General features: G+C 40.5%; 1 protein-coding gene across 1 annotated transcript; it reads left to right on the plus strand.

Annotated features, from left to right (window-relative positions):
* Window positions 1-14,043: 14,043 nt before the first annotated feature.
* On the plus strand, window positions 14,044-15,138 carry LOC124700213 (transcription factor TB1-like). The gene has a single exon (XM_047232376.1). The coding sequence runs from the start codon at window positions 14,044-14,046 to the stop codon at window positions 15,136-15,138; it is 1,095 nt and encodes a 364-aa protein (XP_047088332.1).
* The last annotated feature ends 3,072 nt before the right edge of the window (window positions 15,139-18,210 follow it).

Genomic DNA, 18,210 nt, shown 5'->3' on the forward strand with positions numbered 1-18,210 from the left:
CCGCTGTAGGCTGTAGGGGATGGTAGGGATTGGATGAGATTGGTCATGTAATAGCTATAAGATTGTTATGAGCATAGTGCCTAGTATCCGTTGTTAGTATTTTTGACATTGTTGCAACTTGCTATACTTAATTCTTGTCACTTTGGGCCCGAGTGCCATGATCTCAGATCTAAACATGTTATTGAACCATGAGGATAATTATTGTTTTTGATCATATCTGCAAGTTGTACACACACATTGTTGTCCGGAACCCGAGGCCCCAAAGTGACCAAGAATTGGGATAACCAGAGGGGATGGCTATGATATGAGGATCACATGTGTTCACGGAGTGTTAATGCTTTGCTCCGGTACTCTATTAAAAGGAGTACCTTAATTACCAATAGTTTCCCTAGAGGCCCCGCTGCAACGGGCTGGTAGGACAAAAGATGTCGTGCAAGTTTCATATTGCGAGCACGCACGACTAAATAGGAACACATGCCTATGGATATATTATGCTAGGATGCTTTTATAATTATTACTTGCAATGTCTATGTCTTGCTATTATATGGACTCTCTCATTCATGCAACGCCCGTTCATCCATCCTTGTGCCTACAGTATTTTAATCATGTTGTCTACTGCAATCATTGCTAGTGTTGTTTTTATTTCGCTATTGCTGTTACTTCACTACTCCCACTGCCATAAAAATGTTACTACTGATAAACTATTGCGAGCAAGTCTATTTTCAGGTGTAGGTGAATTGATAACTCACTTGTTAAAGCTGATAAATTTTTCTTTGGCTCCCCTTGTGTTGAATCAATAAATTTGGGTTTTACTTCCCTCGAAGACTGTTGCGATCCTCTATACTTGTGGGTCATCAAGACTATTTTCTGGCGCCATTTTCGGGGAGCATAGCTTTATTTACAAGCCCACTTGAAGGTGATATTGTTCGCTGCATTTTCTTTATTACGGGGAAAGCTCCTGAATCGAAGTTCCCTATATTGCTATCCACTACAAGAAGAGGTACAACTCTGAACACCTTTGTCGCTCTTGATTCGCCGTTTGTTATGAGTAAGCTTCTTACTCCACCACATGCTAGTACTACTTCTGATGAATCTGATAATGCACTTGATGATTTTGATGATGCTTCTACTGTGCTTGATAAGAGTGGTTCATTAGTTCCTTTTCTAGATACTACAATTGCTAAAGCTAAACAAATTGAAAATGCTGAAAATATTATTACACATGTTAGTTCACCTCAACTAGGGGGAATCCTAGCGATGATCTCGATGAAACTTATATTAAACTTGATGATGACTTCATTGAAGAATGGCATGCTACTAGAGATGCAAGTGCTATGAGAAGTCTTCTTGCAAGACGAGCTGTTAGATATAACTTGTCTCCCGATTCTAAATTTTCCACTTCTCCCATAAATATTAGAGGTAAGGATTATGATTTCTCTCTGGATTTGTCTTACATATCTATTGTCGAGAAAGAACCTTTCTGTGGCACTGAAAATAAAAGTGCTATGAAACATATGAATGAACTTTCTACTTTGAGTAATTTATTCTCTGATGATATTAAGATACGCACTTACTTTGTCACTAAAATTTTCCCTTTCTCCCTGAAAGGAGCAGCTAAAATTTGGTATGATAATTTGTCTCCTGGATCTATTGATAGTCCTATTTGTTTGGTTAATGCTTTCTTTCAGAAATATTTCCCTGCTAGTGCCCAACATGCTGCTTTGCAGAAAATCTTTGACTTTGCGCAGGTAGAAGGAGATAAATTGTCTGAATCTTGGGCGAGATTTTGTTCTTTAATTAGAGCATTACCCAATCATCCATTAAGTAAAAAATGAACTCCTTGATATATTCCATAATGGTCTAATGGTTGAATCTAGGACATACCTGGACAGTTGTGCTGGTTGTGTTTTCAGGAAAAGAACTCCGGTTGAAGCTAAGGAATTATTGGCTAAAATAACCAAGAATTATGATGATTGAACTACACCGGAGCCAATACCAACACCGAAGAAAAGGGTAATGATTGAATTAAATGATGAAGTGATGAGGGAAGCCAAGAAATCTCTTAAGGAGAAGGGTATTAAATCTGAAGATGTGAAGAATCTACCACCTATAGAAGAATTATGTAAGCCAATCCCTCGTTCTTCCACTATTGAGGTACACTCTCTCCAACGCTTTGATAATAGAGATATTCCCTACTCTAAACCTCCTGATCAATGCTTAGATGAATTTGATAATTATATTGTTAAGCAAGATAATTTTAATAAGAGAGTGGAACATTGTGGAAAGATCTAGAGCTATCAATAATTTGCATGATATTGTGGAAAGAACCTCTAATGATGTTAAAATACTTGTTGAACATTTCCAGATGGTTCAAACTTAAATTGATCAGCCCACTAAAGTGCAAAAATATTTGCTAGTTAATGCTTCTAGAGAAAAAACATGCTTATTAAATAAGAACTAGAAGTGGTGTTTCTACTCAGGATCCTCTTTATCCTGAAGGACATCCAAAGAGAATTGAATAAGATTCTCAACAAGCTAATGATATTAGGACCAAGTCTAAGAAAAAGAAGAAGAAACATAAAACTGTTGTGGAATCCTCTGAACCTGCTAAGATCCTAATAGTATATTTATTTCTGATGCTGAAACGGAAAGTGGTAATGATAAAAATGATGCTTCCGATAAAGAACAAATTGAAGACGGACCTGAAAAACATCCTAAGAATACAAAATGCACTAAGGAAGATTTCATTGCTACTAAACATGGTAGTGAAAGAGAACCTTGGGTGCAAAAACCAATGCCTTTTCCTGATAAGAAACATAAATCAAAGGAGGAAGAACATTATAATAAGTTCTGTGAATGGATGAAACCTTTGTTTTTGCAAATTCCTTTGACTGATGCTATTAAATTGCCTCCATATTCAAAGTATATGAAAGATATTGTCTCTAATAAAAGGAAGATTTCGAATGAGGAAATTTCCACTATGCTCGCTAATTACTCTTTTAATGGCAAGGTTCCAAAGAAGCTTGGTGATCCAGGTATACCCACTATTCCATGCTCCATCAAAAATAATTATGTTAGAACTGCTCTATGTGACTTGGGAGCAAGAGTTAGTGTTATGCCTTTTTCTCTCTATAGAAGACTTGATCTAGAAAAATTAATACCAAGTGATATATCCTTGCAACTGGCTGATAAGTCCACGACTATTCCTGTTGGTATATGTGACGATGTTCCTGTTCAAGTTGCTCATCATTGTATGATATTAACTGACTTTGTTGTGTTGGAAATGCCGGAAGATGATAATATGTGTATTATTCTTGGGAGACCTTTTCTTAACACTACAGGGGCTGTTATTGATTGCAACCAAGGAAATGTAACTTTCAATGTCGAGGACAAAGAGCATACGATTTATTTTCCCAAGAAGATTGATGTGAATTATGGTCTAAACTCAATTATTAATGTTGACACCACCCAAATTGGGAAATTTCATTTGCCTTTGCCCAAGCCAAAGAAGTCATGATTGGAACTATTCCCGTCGAGGTTGAGGTAACATAATCATTGTGTGAAATACATGGTTTTGCTTCATATAAAATTGTTTTGATAACAAGACTTGATCAACCTTGTTAACAAAATAATTTTGAATGAATGAAACTATGTTTTCACCTATGTACCATTGATTGACTTTATATTAGAATGTCTTAGAGTTGTTGTAAGTTTGGTTTTGATTTGGTTTTTCATCATTCCATAATTTCTTTTCTACGATAGAATCATTATTCAAATTCTGAAAATTGCCCAAAAATAAAGTTTCTCAAAAAATTCCAGAAAATGTATAGAAAATTTTTACGTGAGAAAAGGGGCAGAGAGGCACCTGGGGCAGCCCAGGGGGACCCACAGGCCACCCACACCATGTGGTGGCATGGGTCACACCCTGGCCGCGCTAAGGCCAGGTGTGGGGCCCCCTGGCCCCCACTTGCTTCCTCCTCTGCCATTCCCTTCTCTCTCCCAAAAAAACACATCCCCATTGCTCAAACCCATGCTTTTGCTGTTCTTCATCGCAATTTTTCGATCTCCTTCCTCAGCCCATATTTTTTTGCTGATATTTGAAGCATTTGCTCTCCGGTATGTGACTCCTCCGATTATCCAAGTAGAATTTTGATTGTTGAAGTATATCTTGAATATTTTGCTGCTGTAGATGACATGATATGTGAGCTTGCATGCTTGTATTATGATTGGATAAATTGTTTTGATGCATGTTTAGTCCTCTTATGAGTCTCCATAGTGTTCTCCTTCATTTGTTGGTCTTAAAACTATTTTTATGAGGTTTGTTAAAAATTTCAGAGAACAAGTATGGACAACCACACATATGGAGAGATCTTTGAGAGGGCATGACCTGGACCAAGGAGATCTTCAAGATCATCTACTCAATACCGGCGATCTTGCAATGAAGATCTCATTGCTCAAGATTTTGGTGAAAGGGATGAAGGGTAGGTACATCCATTTACTTTTCCTTGCACTGACTTCATGATTAATACAGGGATTCGTGATGATTTCTTATACCTTGTTGGCAAGGTCGGCTTAACCGATTACATGAATGATGAGATCGAGCAATATGCTTTGCTCACTAAAATATTTGTGGAGAGTTTCCACTTTAGCAGCACTGAGTACAACCCGAGTGTTGCATTTAAAATCTATGACAAGTCTATCACTTTGCCTTTGGAACAATTTTATTCGATCCTATGTATTCCTACTACAGGGACAGCGAGGAAGATTAAGGACCACCCCGCTGACTTGATGGAGCTTTACTTGGAGGTGACGAACGATGATAACCGCAAGGCCCATCGTGGCAAGATAAGAAATATCCAACTCCCAGCTATTAGATACTTTACCTATTATCTTGTTACTAGTACTCTTGGTAGGGAAAATACTAGTAACATTTTCCATTATCACTTGGCCTTTCTAGCTACTGCACTTGATGATAGTACTAAGTATAATCTTGGTTCTCTTATCGCTCGTCGCTTGTCTGCTAGAGGACGCATTTATGGGGAAATTGTTGCTGCACGTATTGTAGCTGCCTTGGATCTTGCTATCGACCCAAATGATGTGTTATTGGAACCACAAAGACTTGATCTTGCTGCCATGAAACATCACCATTTTGTTACTGCTATCTCTTGTGGAGGGAATTTAGTGTATAGAATGTTATTTGTTGATGGGGAAGAAAGGGAGGTTCCCCTACAACAACCTGGTTTGTTTAGTGTTCACAGGAGGCCATGGTCTCGCTCAAAGGAGGAGTTGGACGAGCAGCTTCGACTGCTTGGATTCCATGGCCAACATCAGCAGGAGGAGGAGGAGGCGGCCCCTGAGGACTACACCGCGCACTACACCGAGCCGTCCTCGAGTTCATACCAGGTCAAAGGTGCCTCTTCGTCGTATTAGGGAGGGAACATTTCTTTCGATGCTTGGTCACCATGGGGTTGATCTCCACTTAGTCCAAAAGCCTAAGCTTGGGGGAAGGTATACCGACATCTCGCTCATCTACATATCATATTCCGTCGGAACTTTGTATATGCATGTTTCGCTTTATTTTTGTTTTTGCTAGTTTTGTCTCAGTAATTTCTCTTTATTTGAATCTTGGGAGTTGTTACTACTGTAATAACCTCTCTTTAGCTTATTTATTTCGTTTTTTATACCAAGGATAGCCTCTAATAGGAAGGAGGTAAGAATTTGGGGAGTTGCTGTCTAAAAACAGATTCTGTGCTGTCACCATAAACCTTCGTATAAATAGCCAGAATGGAATTTTGAGTTGCCAATTTTTGAGAATATGCCCCATGTTTTTATATAACTTTCGTTAGTTCAACACTTTTCGATATGAGCTACAGAACATCTTCATAAAAATCGGTCTTTGCCTGCTGTTCTGGGTTGGCAGATTTCTGCCACTTGTTGTATTTGCGTTTTCATTTTAGTTTTGTTTCTTTTTGTTGTTTTTGCTTTTCTTTATACTTTCCAAAACATAAAAGACCAAAAATATTTATGTTGTTTCTCTCCATTTTCTTCTTAGTTTGCTTCATCTTCTCAATATGGTTTGCTATGCGAAAAATCCAAAAAGATTTTGCATTGTGTGTTGATTAAAAATTGAAAACCCAAAAATATTTGCTATTCTTCTTTGGTTTTGTATGCTGCAGGGTTCAACGGTTCCGTGACTTCATTGGAGCTTGGTTATCATTTCATATCATTCAAGTCACACAAGTGAAGAGCAATAATGACGGTCACGGCAATTCGAGTTGTGGTGAGAGGCTGGTATGAACTCTACTTGTTTTCATTTTTGTACATATATTCATTTATGTGAATATGCTTAGCTTGTTTGTGTAAGGTGTATGCTACTTGATGATGCTTGGTAGTTTATGCTCTCTCATGATTAGTTCCAATTTACTAATATTAGGTAACATGTCATATAGATGTTTGCTTGCATTGCTCTATTAATATAACGGTATGACATTGTGGTCACCTCCTCTGAATGCTTCATTTGAATCGACTTGGCACATGCTCAAGCATGCATAAGACTACAAAAAAGTCATTTAAGCCTCGATGATTTATCTTGACTCGGAGTTCTTTTATTACTTTTATGCTTCCGTTAATTTTATCAGTCGCAAACATGATTATGATAGCTACTGCTTTCTTTATTGTTGCTTCCCAGTCTATTGCTAGCCTTCACTTGTACTGAGTATGATCTCTAATCGTGCATCCAACTACTAAAAACCAAAGAGCCAATTGTGTCCACCATACACACATATATGTGGTATTTCTCTGCCACTCCAAAGTGAATTGCTTGTGTGCTACCTTTAAACCTTCAAAATTATTGTCACTTGTTTTGTGTAATTTATAGCTTATGGGAAAGTAGTCTAAAAACTATTGTGGTGAGTATTATGTATTATGTATTATGTATTTCAGTTCTTATAAGTTTCTTGTTGTGTGAGAACCATGATGTCATGGGAAACACCATCAACTTGCATTTGTTGAATATCGTGTGAATTGCTATGCATGCTAATCTTGTTTGAAGTAGGGAGATTTACCATGAGTTGCAAAGACTGGAGTATGCATATTGTTAGAGGGGAACATTGGGCCGCCAACTAAAGCCATGTTCACATGGTGAAAGTTTCAGCTGGACAAAAGTCCAAATATCTGTTGTCCTTGTCTTCCTGGTTGGATGTCCAAAAAATTAAGCTTTATCAAAATTGAGAAATCAAATGAGATTCATCTCCTAGGATCTTTGTACAGGAGGCAAGGAGGTAGCCCTTTGTGACACTTGGTTGAAACATATGTATGCGATGAAAATCTAAGCTAATTAGGACAAGGTGTGAGCACTATTAGTATATTATTCATGAGGCGAGCAACTTATATGAAGTGTTATGCATAAGCCATATTATTTATCACTACCGTTTACATGAGTTTCATCTCTCAAAATATATATATTCCACACTCCTATTGCATTCAAAATTGAAAAGCTCTAGCACATGAGCAATCTTACTCCCCTCTGCGCAGGGCCAATCTTATACTTTTATGTTGAGTCACCATCCGTTCTCCGAGTATTTTCTTGAAAGCACAGTTGTCATTCTTAGTTTAATGTGCTTGTCCCGGAATAAGATTAATTGTGGTATAACTGTGATGCTTGATTCTTTCGATATTTTTACTTCTAGTCTTCTCTTCAACTTCAGAGGTGCCCCGGTATTTATGTTTTGCTCCACAAATAGAGCAAGCGAGATACCACTTTATCATATCATATTATGAAATTTGCAATCCTGCAAATACTTATGTTTCATCTTGCTTATTATTGTGTTGGTATCCTTTCATGACTTGCATAACTATTAAGTGTTCTTAGTTGCATCCTTCTTATTATGAATTTCCTTAGCATTTGATCATGTAGTGAGAATATATACATCATATGAAGGAAATAGGTTCGTGAAAGTTTCTTTTATCGCACTCAGTTGTCACTGAATTGCTTGGGGACAAGCAATAAGCTAAGCTTGGGGGGAGTTGATACGTCCAAAATGTATCTACTTTCCCGAACACTTTTGATGTTGTTTGACCTCTATCTTGTGTGTTTTGAATACAACTAACGCGAACTAACGCTATTTTCAACAGAATTTCTCTGGTGTCCTTTTTTGTGCAGAAATCCAACTTTCGGGAAATTTCCCGAAAATATAGAAAACCCAATATTTCACCTGAAGACTCCCGGAGTTAGAAGACAAGACGGAGGGGACCACGAGGGGCCCATACCCACCCTTGGCGCGAGCCAGGCCTTGGCCGCGCCAAGGGGTGGTCTGGCCGCCTCGGCCACCCCTTCGATCTCTCCTTCGCACTATAAGAAGCCCCTGGACCTAAAAACTGACGGGGTTTCGATGTTTTTCCATAGAGAGTTCCGCTGCTCCGCCGCTAACAAAAACTCCAATCTGGGGACCAGAAGTTCCGTTCTGGCACCCTGCCGGGACGGGGATTTGGAGGAGATCATCGCCATCGCCATCACCGACGCCTCTCCATCAACCATCCATGATTCCCCCATCCATGTGTGAGTAATTCCCCGCTTTAGGCTGTAGGGGATGGTAGGGATTGGATGAGATTGGTCATGTAATAGCTATAAGATTGTAATGGGCATAGTGCCTAGTATCCATTGTTAGTATTTTTTACATTGTTGCAACTTGTTATACTTAATGCTTGTCACTTTGGGCCCGAGTGCCATGATCTTAGATCTGAACATGTTATTGAATCATGGGGATAATTATTGTTTTTTATCATATCTGCAAGTTGTATACACACATTCTTGTCGGGAAGCCGAGGCCCCAAAGTGGCCAAGAATTGGGATAACCTGAGGGGATGGCTATGATGTGAGGATCACGTGTGTTCACAGAGTGTTAATGGTTTGCTCCGGTACTCTATTAAAAGGAGTACCTTAATTACCAATAGTTTTCCTAGAGGCCCCGCTGCAACAGGCTGGTAAGATAAAAGATGTCGTGCAAGTTTCTTACTGCGAGCACACATGACTGAATAGGAACACACACCTATGGATATATTATGCTAGGATGCTTTTATCATTATTACTTGCAAAGCCTATGTCTTGCTATTATATGGGATCTCTCATTCATGCAATGCCCGTTCATCCATCCCTATGCCTACAGTATTTTAATCCTCCTGTCTACTGCAATCATCGCTACTGCTGTTTTTATTTCGCTACTGCTGTTACTTCACTATTCCCACTGCCATAAAACTTTTAGTACTGATAAACTGTTGCGAGCAAGTCTATTTTCAGGTGCAGGTGAATTAACAACTCACTTGTTAAAGCTTATAAATATTCTTTGGCTCTCCTTGTGTCGAATCAATAAATTTGGGTTTTACTTCCCTCAAAGACTGTTGCGATCCCTATACTTGTGGGTCATTCAACCATCGGGTACAACTTTCTACCTATTGGGATTTCCTCAATTACTTTGAAAATTTTCTTAACCTATTGGCGAAATGATATAAGTCATCTTTGCGGAGTACCTTCCCATGGGAAATGTAGATTTCTCCTCTTATGTCCATCATTGCCGGGCATTAAATTACTTTTGACCTTCGGTGATACTCGGTGGATCTTTCAAGAGGGGGATCTCTTTCATTCGTGATTGATTTCTGCCAGTTCTTTTGCTACACTGCAGAATCTGTTATAGCTTTCTGTCAATATTTGATTTTTAGCAATTACGTGATTTTTTTTTGCAGGAGTGAAGAAAGATTTGTTTCCACGACTGGGGTTAAAAGTTGTTTGTTAATTTGCTACACTAATAATTGTGTTCGGCTGATGAAGACGGCGCAGTAGGTGACATAGAAGCTGATTCATATGCACCAAGGTACCCATGGTTACCCCTTTTCCAACACAATCCTTGAAAAATCCATGATTATTGACGTCTTGGCACCGACAATTTCTGGTAAGAAAAATATCAGCATCAACTAATCAGCATGCATAATGGGGACATGTTATTTTTGCATGGATTGTCACAATTTCACTTCAGGGACGGTGCACTTATTTGGTCACTTAGCAAACATTTTCTAGAAAAATAATGAATGAACTGGACAACATAATATTCCAATAAGTTTGACAAGTTTATGTGTTCTTTTCATGGATATCAGAAAAATATCAGCATCAACTAATCAATATGCATAATGGGGGGCATGTTATTTTTGCATGGATTGTCACAATTTCAGTTCAGGGATGGTGCATGCACTTATTTGGTCACTTAGCAAACATTTTCTAGAAAAATAACAAATGAACTCGACAACATAATATTCCGATCAATTTGACAAGTTTATGTGCTCTTTTCATGGATATCAACGCTCTCTTCCTTGGTGGTTATAACGAGGTATCAACTCGTCAATGCCTACGGATTGTAGACTTAGAATTTCGTAGAAAGTAGAGCGACAGTAGATTTCGAAGGTTTTCAACCGAACAAAGGTGTTCAACTCAATATTACGGTGGCTAGGGTTACAATGATTTTATCCTTACTTTGACCTCAGCGTCCCCTTTATATAGGAGGAGAAACCGAGGTTTACAACGTGTCGTACAAGTACAATCTTTTGGGCCGCACTGGGAATTTCCCGGTATTGATACAAATTTTCATAATAACTATACTTCCTAATCCGAACATCTCTAATCTTCTGGGTCTCCAAAGCTTCGAGTCCATGGGCCTTTGGCTATAGCAATAAACCAGGGGTATATATGCGATATACCCCTTAGGCATGCCTATGTCAGGTTCAGATGGAGAAAACCCAAACTTAACTGAAAGTGAATAAAAAATGCAGCTTCTACGCAATGACAATACTTATATGCAATGGCCATATTTGTGCTGAGTTGACAATATTTATATGAAGATTGATTTTCCTCAAGAGGGCATATGGCACAGTAACTCTAACTCTGAAAATATGTGGGTAACCTTTTAGTTTTCTTTCAAGCAGGAGGTTAAATCCATGCTTCTACCAAGTCAAGTGATATACATAATTTTTAATATTATCTCAATTTTTGAATTCATAATGTCGGTGTGTTTATATACTTTAATTATACTTTAAGTGGTCTCAGATTACATATACCATTGTACAACTACATTTAACAATAAGCTTATTCGCAAAATTTGCATTTGTGCTATCTTATTTGTAGTTGCACTAAACCTATCACTTCTTCCTCTTTGGATTAAATATTTACAGTGCAAACAAATATTTAATTTATGAAATTATGTGGTTAAGATTAAAATTTTCCGCAGCAACGTGCGGGGCATATCTAGTTGTCAAAAAGTTTCAACAAAAAATTTCGTATGAACAACTCGACAATCATGTGCCTTCGTTCAGTTTCACGAAAAACAGATTTTGTGTGTGTTCGGTGTAAAAAGACAAAGCATGTCTCATAAAAAGCCTTACTTTTAGTACTAATTTTTTTTGCACAGCCCAAACAATAAGTTAATTTTTCATGGAAAGACATTGTGTGCACATACCATGTGAATATATGCATGTGAATTTTTCGTTTAGAACTTTTATATGTTTTAAAATGTATCAAATATGAATATTAAAATATATAGCAGTGGCGCACCAAAAAGTGGTGCACCACTGGTAGGCATGTTAGCAGTGGCGCACCTGGCCAGTAGTGCGCCACAGCTAACTTTGTTCTTGGTCCACCCCCTCCACCGGTAGGCATGTGTGAGATAATAGTGGCGCACCACTAGTAAGTCTTGCCATTTTTGAAAATGATGAAAATATGGTACCCCTTAGCAATGGCGCACCATGGCATGGTGCGTCACTGCTACTTGAGATAGCAGCGGCGCACCATGCCATGGTGTGCGTGCGCCATTTCTAAGGTGGGTACCATATATTCTGTCCACACCCTCCGTGTGGATCGCCTTTCTAGTTTTCTAAAAAAAAATTATTAAAAAATTTAAAAATAAAATCCTTCAAGGTCATTAGTTGCAAGGGAAATTAACAAACATGATTTCGACCTTTTTGTTGTTGCAAAATTGCGTCATGTATTGGTAAAACCGGATTTCTGCTTACATACGACCTTCGATGAAAATCTTTTTTACATGAAAATGTATCTACTCGATGGCATCTCCATCCTCTTCCTCTTCCTCTCCTCCTCCTCCTCATGGCCATCGTCGGCGATGGCCTCACCCTCCTACTCCTGGTCGTCGTCGGCAACGGCTCCCACTCCTCCTCCCGGCCGTTCGGCGGCGGGGAACAAGAGCTGCTAGGCGTGGCAGTTCTTTCCCACCAATGGCGCCATCCCGGCGGCTTCCCCTTGCTATCGGAGTCCGGTGGCAAAGAGAGGTTGCTCATGATCAGAGAGGAGAGATTGCTCAGTCATAGAGATGAAGATCGCCGGCCGGTTGGAGATCGAAATGCGCAGACGTAGGGGTCTTATTGAGCGGGGATAAATGGCGACAGAGATATCTAAGAGGGCTATGGTTGCTCTTCTACGGAGTTCGCACTCCATTCTGGCGGTTCGCACGTCGATCGACGCGGTTGCCACTGCAGCGGTTCCCCTTCCCAGTAACTGCACAGTCGCTGCGCGCCAATAGTAACTCCGTCGCGAGGTAGGTGACGGTTGGGCGTCGTTCATGTATCAATGACACGTCGGGCCGCCACTCCCCGCCTCGCTTCTTGCTCTGTCCGGCACGCCCGAAGCGTTCCCTGTGGAGCGGGAACGGCCTCGGGGCACCGGATAGCGTATTGGGCCGCGCCAGGCGGAAGGAGGCTTTGGGCGCGCGACCGGGGCCGAAAAAATATCCGGCGCGCCCCAAAAACCTTTGGGGGACGCTAATGAAGATGCTCTTATGGATACAATGACATTTCATAGGTCAACAGCATCGTCACGGCGTTGAGGCTTGAATTCATGCATGTGACGGAATAAATAGGTAGGTAGGTCAACACCATGTAGAAGGACGTTGAGCACCGACAACTCAATGCCCCGAGCGATGACGCTGGCCTATAAAATATCATTTTACCAAAAATCGCAAAGTTTTTCTCAGCGCCTTGATCAGGGGAATTGAGCAGTGCAACTTCAACAACTTGGTGTAAGGCGTTGAGGAAAAATAGTCGATCAGAGCCGAAATTTTCTTCCAAGGAGGGTCATTTTGTGGTGAATTTTGTGGTCAATAATATATTTGTTCAAGTCTATTTGTGATCAATATAATAGTGTAGTACTTATCCAACTCACAAAGGTCCCATCCAATACAAGCAGACAATGTTGTGACCTTGGTCCCCTACAATGTGCTTGTACACTACATATAGCTACCAAATGGTCCTTTGGTTCCATAGTCCGATCCATACCCCCGCAAAATGTTCAATGTATACCTACCGGGCAAGAGAATTCCTGTGTGAGCATGCAGATACAAAAAAACAACGTCATTCGTTTCCTGAAGAAGGGATTCCAAGGAACAAACGCATCCATTCTACATGGTCATGGCTGGTCTGGTCATCCTCCGTTGTTCTGCCGATAAAATGCCCTAGGTCACTAGTAGCCAATAGCATTCCAACATGCACACATGCCCTTTCCGCCAACAGTGTCCTTCTGCGGCCTTGTATTCTCTCCCTATCACCTCATCCACACTCAGTCACAGACACAGCCCTCTTTCCCTCTCTATAAGATGGCAAGTAGTAGGAGAGAGTCTCACATCCAAAATTCTAGGCATCCATCCCCCTAAACACAACCCTCTCTGGCAAGCTAGCCCTCCTACACGCGACCCCATGCTGTGTGTGAGTTCAAGATGAGCTAGGTACTACTACCAGTACCTCTCCCTCCTCATCATCCCTCTGCAACTCCCATGAGAGATGATCTGCTCCTGCTAGTCCTAGACCTCTTTAACTATCTTTCTCTCTCTCTCTCCTTCTCACACACAAGCGTGATGAGCTTATGCATGGCCGGACACATCTGATCATAGCTGCTAGCGGCACCCCTCCCTCACACAGAGAGACGCCGCAGTTGCTCTTTGTCCGAGGACCTAGAGACGGGAGGTCTCAGGGGTCTTGGAGTCCCATCACTAAAGCATGTTTCCTCTCTATGATTCCCCAAGCCCCATGGACATACCACTTTACCAACAGCTGCAGCTCAGCCCTCCCTCGCCAAAGGAACCGGACCACCAATCCTTCCCCTACTACCATTCCTCCCCTGCATTCGCCGCCGGCATCTTCCACAACAGTTACCTTGGTGCCGGTGCCGGTGCCGGTGCCGGTGCCACTGTCTCGACGCCGCTCCCTGCGGAGATCGACTCGCCGACAGAGCTGTTGCTGATGGATCAGGCGCCGGCGCCAAGGACGGACGGCGTCCGAAATGCGCAAGGCCTGCACGGCGGTGGAGGCATCGACAGCGAGGCGGCGGCCGCCGCCGCAAGGAAAGATCGCCACAGTAAGATATGCACAGCCGGCGGCATGAGGGACCGGCGGATGCGGCTGTCTCTTGATGTCGCCCGCAAGTTCTTCGCGCTCCAGGACATGCTAGGCTTCGACAAGGCCAGCAAGACGGTGCAATGGCTCCTCAACATGTCCAAGGGGGCCATCAGGGAGGTCATGACCGATGAGGCGTCCTCCGACTGTGAGGAGGACGGCTCCAGCAGCCTCTCCGTCGTCGACGGCAAGCCCAAGCCGCCGGCGCTGGAGGTCGGTAGAGCTGATCACGCCGAGGGGAAGAAGCCGGCGGCAAGGGCAAGAAAGACACCCGCCAACCCGAAACCACCGAGGAAATTGGCGAGCGCGCACGCGATCCCTGACAAGGAGTCGAGGACGAAGGCAAGGGAGAGGGCGAGGGAGCGGACGAGGGAGAAGAACCGGATGAAATGGGTGACGCTTGCGTCCACGATTAACCTCGAATCGCCCGCAAGCGCGGCGGCGAGAGCGGACGAGCTGATCATGAGCCCAAGCAATTTGAACCGCTCGTCCTCCAGGAACACGGGAAGCGCTGAATTTGAGGAGAGGTGCTCGTCGTCACTGCCGAGCGAGACCAGCGACGCGATCATGGCCGCTGGATTCAGCAATGGAGGATACGGAGGCGGCAGCGGCAGCGGCAGCAGCAGCTACTACGAGTACCAGCTGGAGCAGCAATGGGAGCTCGGTGGAGTCGTGTTTGCCAATTCGCGGCTCTACTGAGAGGCGACGACGTGCGTATGGTACTAGAACTACTCTCGCTGTCTTGCCTTGCACCTATGAAATTATCCTGCTTGTTCGATCGAAGATTCGCAAAATAATATCCTTGTGAATTAACTGTGTGACGATGAACTAGTTTTGGTCATCGCATGATGTATTTTAGCTGTAGCTACTACTATCTAGAACTATGGTGATTAATTCATGTAATTCATGCGTGGATTCTAATCTGCATTTCCTCGATTCTATAATTTTCAAACTGAATGAGTCCCTCTATAATGAGAACAATCTAATAAGATCAGGTATTCTGTAGTCTATACATGGGATGCTTTTAAAACTCTAGTCTGTATCTCGTTATCGCCATGGTAATGAAATCCGATCCCTTCATTCGTTGGATCGCTTGGGAAAAAAAATCAGGTATTCTGATGAAGGGATTGTAGAAGAATTACTTAAATTGTTAATTTAATGGACGAAAGGAAGGCATGTCAGTTTCTTTTACAGTTTTTTTATGTTAATTTTGATTTACAATTGATCCATTTCTTAGAACAATTCTCATTTTACTTGCTGAAGACAATACTTGGAGTACGTTTCAGAAACATCATATGGTGCTTTCATGTTACACATATCATGCAGAATATGCATTGTTATATGTCATTTCGATGCTTGCATATGTATGCATTAAGTGCATGGGGTACATAACTACATACTCACAGGTCGTGAGTTCAGTGCTCCACAGCATCTGCTGGAGAAGGAGTAAGTCAATTATCAGGTAGCACATCAACGTACTTATTACTCCAGATAGTGCTGATTGTGAGATAAAAAAAGACATGTTTGAAGCATTAAGTATCATTCGTTTTACCGACAAATGGAAGTATCAATATGGTAAAGGTCGCCATCAGACTAAAGTGGGCATGCTAAATTTCTCAAGAAAGGCTGCTTTATTGATGTTAACACCCTGGAAGTTAAGATAATAATAGCCATCACAATTTTTTAACTTAACTACGTTAGTAATAAACCTCTAAATGGTAGTTTTCATATTTGACGAGCATGCATTGTCGTCTTTGATATAATTTTGAAAATAAAACCACACGAATGCATATACTGCAATGAGATTAATAAGGTTTCTAACTTAACCATTATAGAAAGTTCAGTTTCTTAATTTTGGTGATGCAAATCATATCCAGTGTGAGCTAGATGCACATTAACATCCTTTACGATACTTGTGATGGAACTCAGATGTTAGGGCACACTACTACTATATACTCTGCATAAATATTTCGTCTGTTCTCATTTGGTCTACATCTTACAAATTTTAAGACCGATTAGCAAATCATTAAATACTACTAGTTTGATAAGTGAACAAGTAATACGAAGCTACATTTAAACTAATGACATCCAATAATTAAAGGGAGCATGACTACTTTGTTTTATGTGTTTTTGTTGACGAAGTTAAAACATAAAATAATTCATAACAAGTTTTAGGCCCATGTTGTCGAGTATTTGAGAAGAGGGAGTATATGAAATCTTAGACATTGACATGGTCTTCAAGGTGCAACTTTGACCAGTAATTTTAGTGAATATATGTATTACAACAAGAAGGTTATATTATTCTACCAATACTTTTCAAGACAAATCTATACATATGGTTTAACATTTCTAACATTACTAATTAAAGTGATATGCATAGTCCAACTTTTTAAATTTGGCCGAAGGCATGTCTAAAACGTCATGAATTTATGATATGGAGGGAGTAGGTAGCTGGCTGCGGTGGAGAAAATATTAATTTTGTAGCTTCAAAGTTCTTTTTACATATAAATATAGATGGCAAGATAGAAATTTGGAATTATGAGTACATATACAATATGCTACACCTTTTCTAATACCTTCGAATGTACGCATACTTTGAAAATCCTAGCATAGATAATAATAAGGTAGTGTGAAGTATATATGCATTCTCTTAGTTTACCTATTACTAGTTAATTTTATTGTTTAAACGAATCTTTTTTTACCACATGTAATTAGATATGCATTTAAAGTAGAGCTATGCCTGCTACATGAAATAGAATGCGAGCACTACTTTTCTCTTTCTCGAGAAAATCAAATCTTCCAAATGCTTAAAGTACATTCACCTATAGGCCGGTCCATTGGTTAGGAAATAAATATATGGACTAAGTGTTTTTAGTATATATACTGCATAAGCCTTGAATCAACACATTTCTTTGAGGTTTGTATGCAATCTATATTAAATAAAGTTATTTTAGTATAAATAACCTATATTTTTTAATAAGCTTACCACCATTATCCCTATACAAAATTATAGGAGTTGATCGATGTAGAACTCACTAATGCATGAAATGAAAGAAATTTTCTCTTGATTAGCCACAATAATTCATACAGAAATGAATATATCATCTAACAATAATATATAAGGGATAACTCACATGTGCAAAGATCCAATAGTTCAATACTATCTACCAAGTATCCAGCTCTAACTGAAACCATTGTGGAAAATATTTATAAAGAAAAGGAGAAAAAAAGCTCCAGAACTACCATTTTTTTTTTGCGGGGACCAGAATTACCAACTTGCTTCTTTGCACATGATGTTACTTTTATTTGACCAAAATAAACTGTACAGAGAATAACTGGTAAGTTAAATAGAAATATACCAGATATGAGCTATCCACTTCACAAAAATTCAATCAGTTACTATGAATCATGGGGCTGCACCAGCTGAATCTCGGCAAAAATGTCACCGCGCACGATAGGCCATCAGTAGCAGTAAAAACATCTATTTCTGCACGAAAAATGTACACCGATTAATTGCCTGCTGCACGTCAACCAACAGATGGCCTCAAAGGTCACATGAATGCTGTACTAGAAGAAATTAGGACAAACAGTGCGCATATGTATCTTGTCTTGTCATTCTGAAGTACTTCAGTTAAGAAAGGCCAAGGCAATTGTATATGTGAACATGCAATACGTACCTCAACTAGGACTACGTACTTTTCGCTGCACTGTACGAGAGCACTGTTCAGCGGTTGAGCCCGCCTGACCAGCAGCTAGCCAATCAGAGAGTAT

The sequence above is a fragment of the Lolium rigidum genome, chromosome 3, assembly GCF_022539505.1.
Source record: "Lolium rigidum isolate FL_2022 chromosome 3, APGP_CSIRO_Lrig_0.1, whole genome shotgun sequence".
Taxonomy (NCBI): Eukaryota; Viridiplantae; Streptophyta; class Magnoliopsida; order Poales; family Poaceae; genus Lolium; species Lolium rigidum.

Coding starts and splice junctions, on each gene's coding strand:
- LOC124700213 (XM_047232376.1), top strand. CDS start 14,044: ATGTTTCCTCTCTATGATTCCCCAAGCCCCATGGACATACCACTTTAC.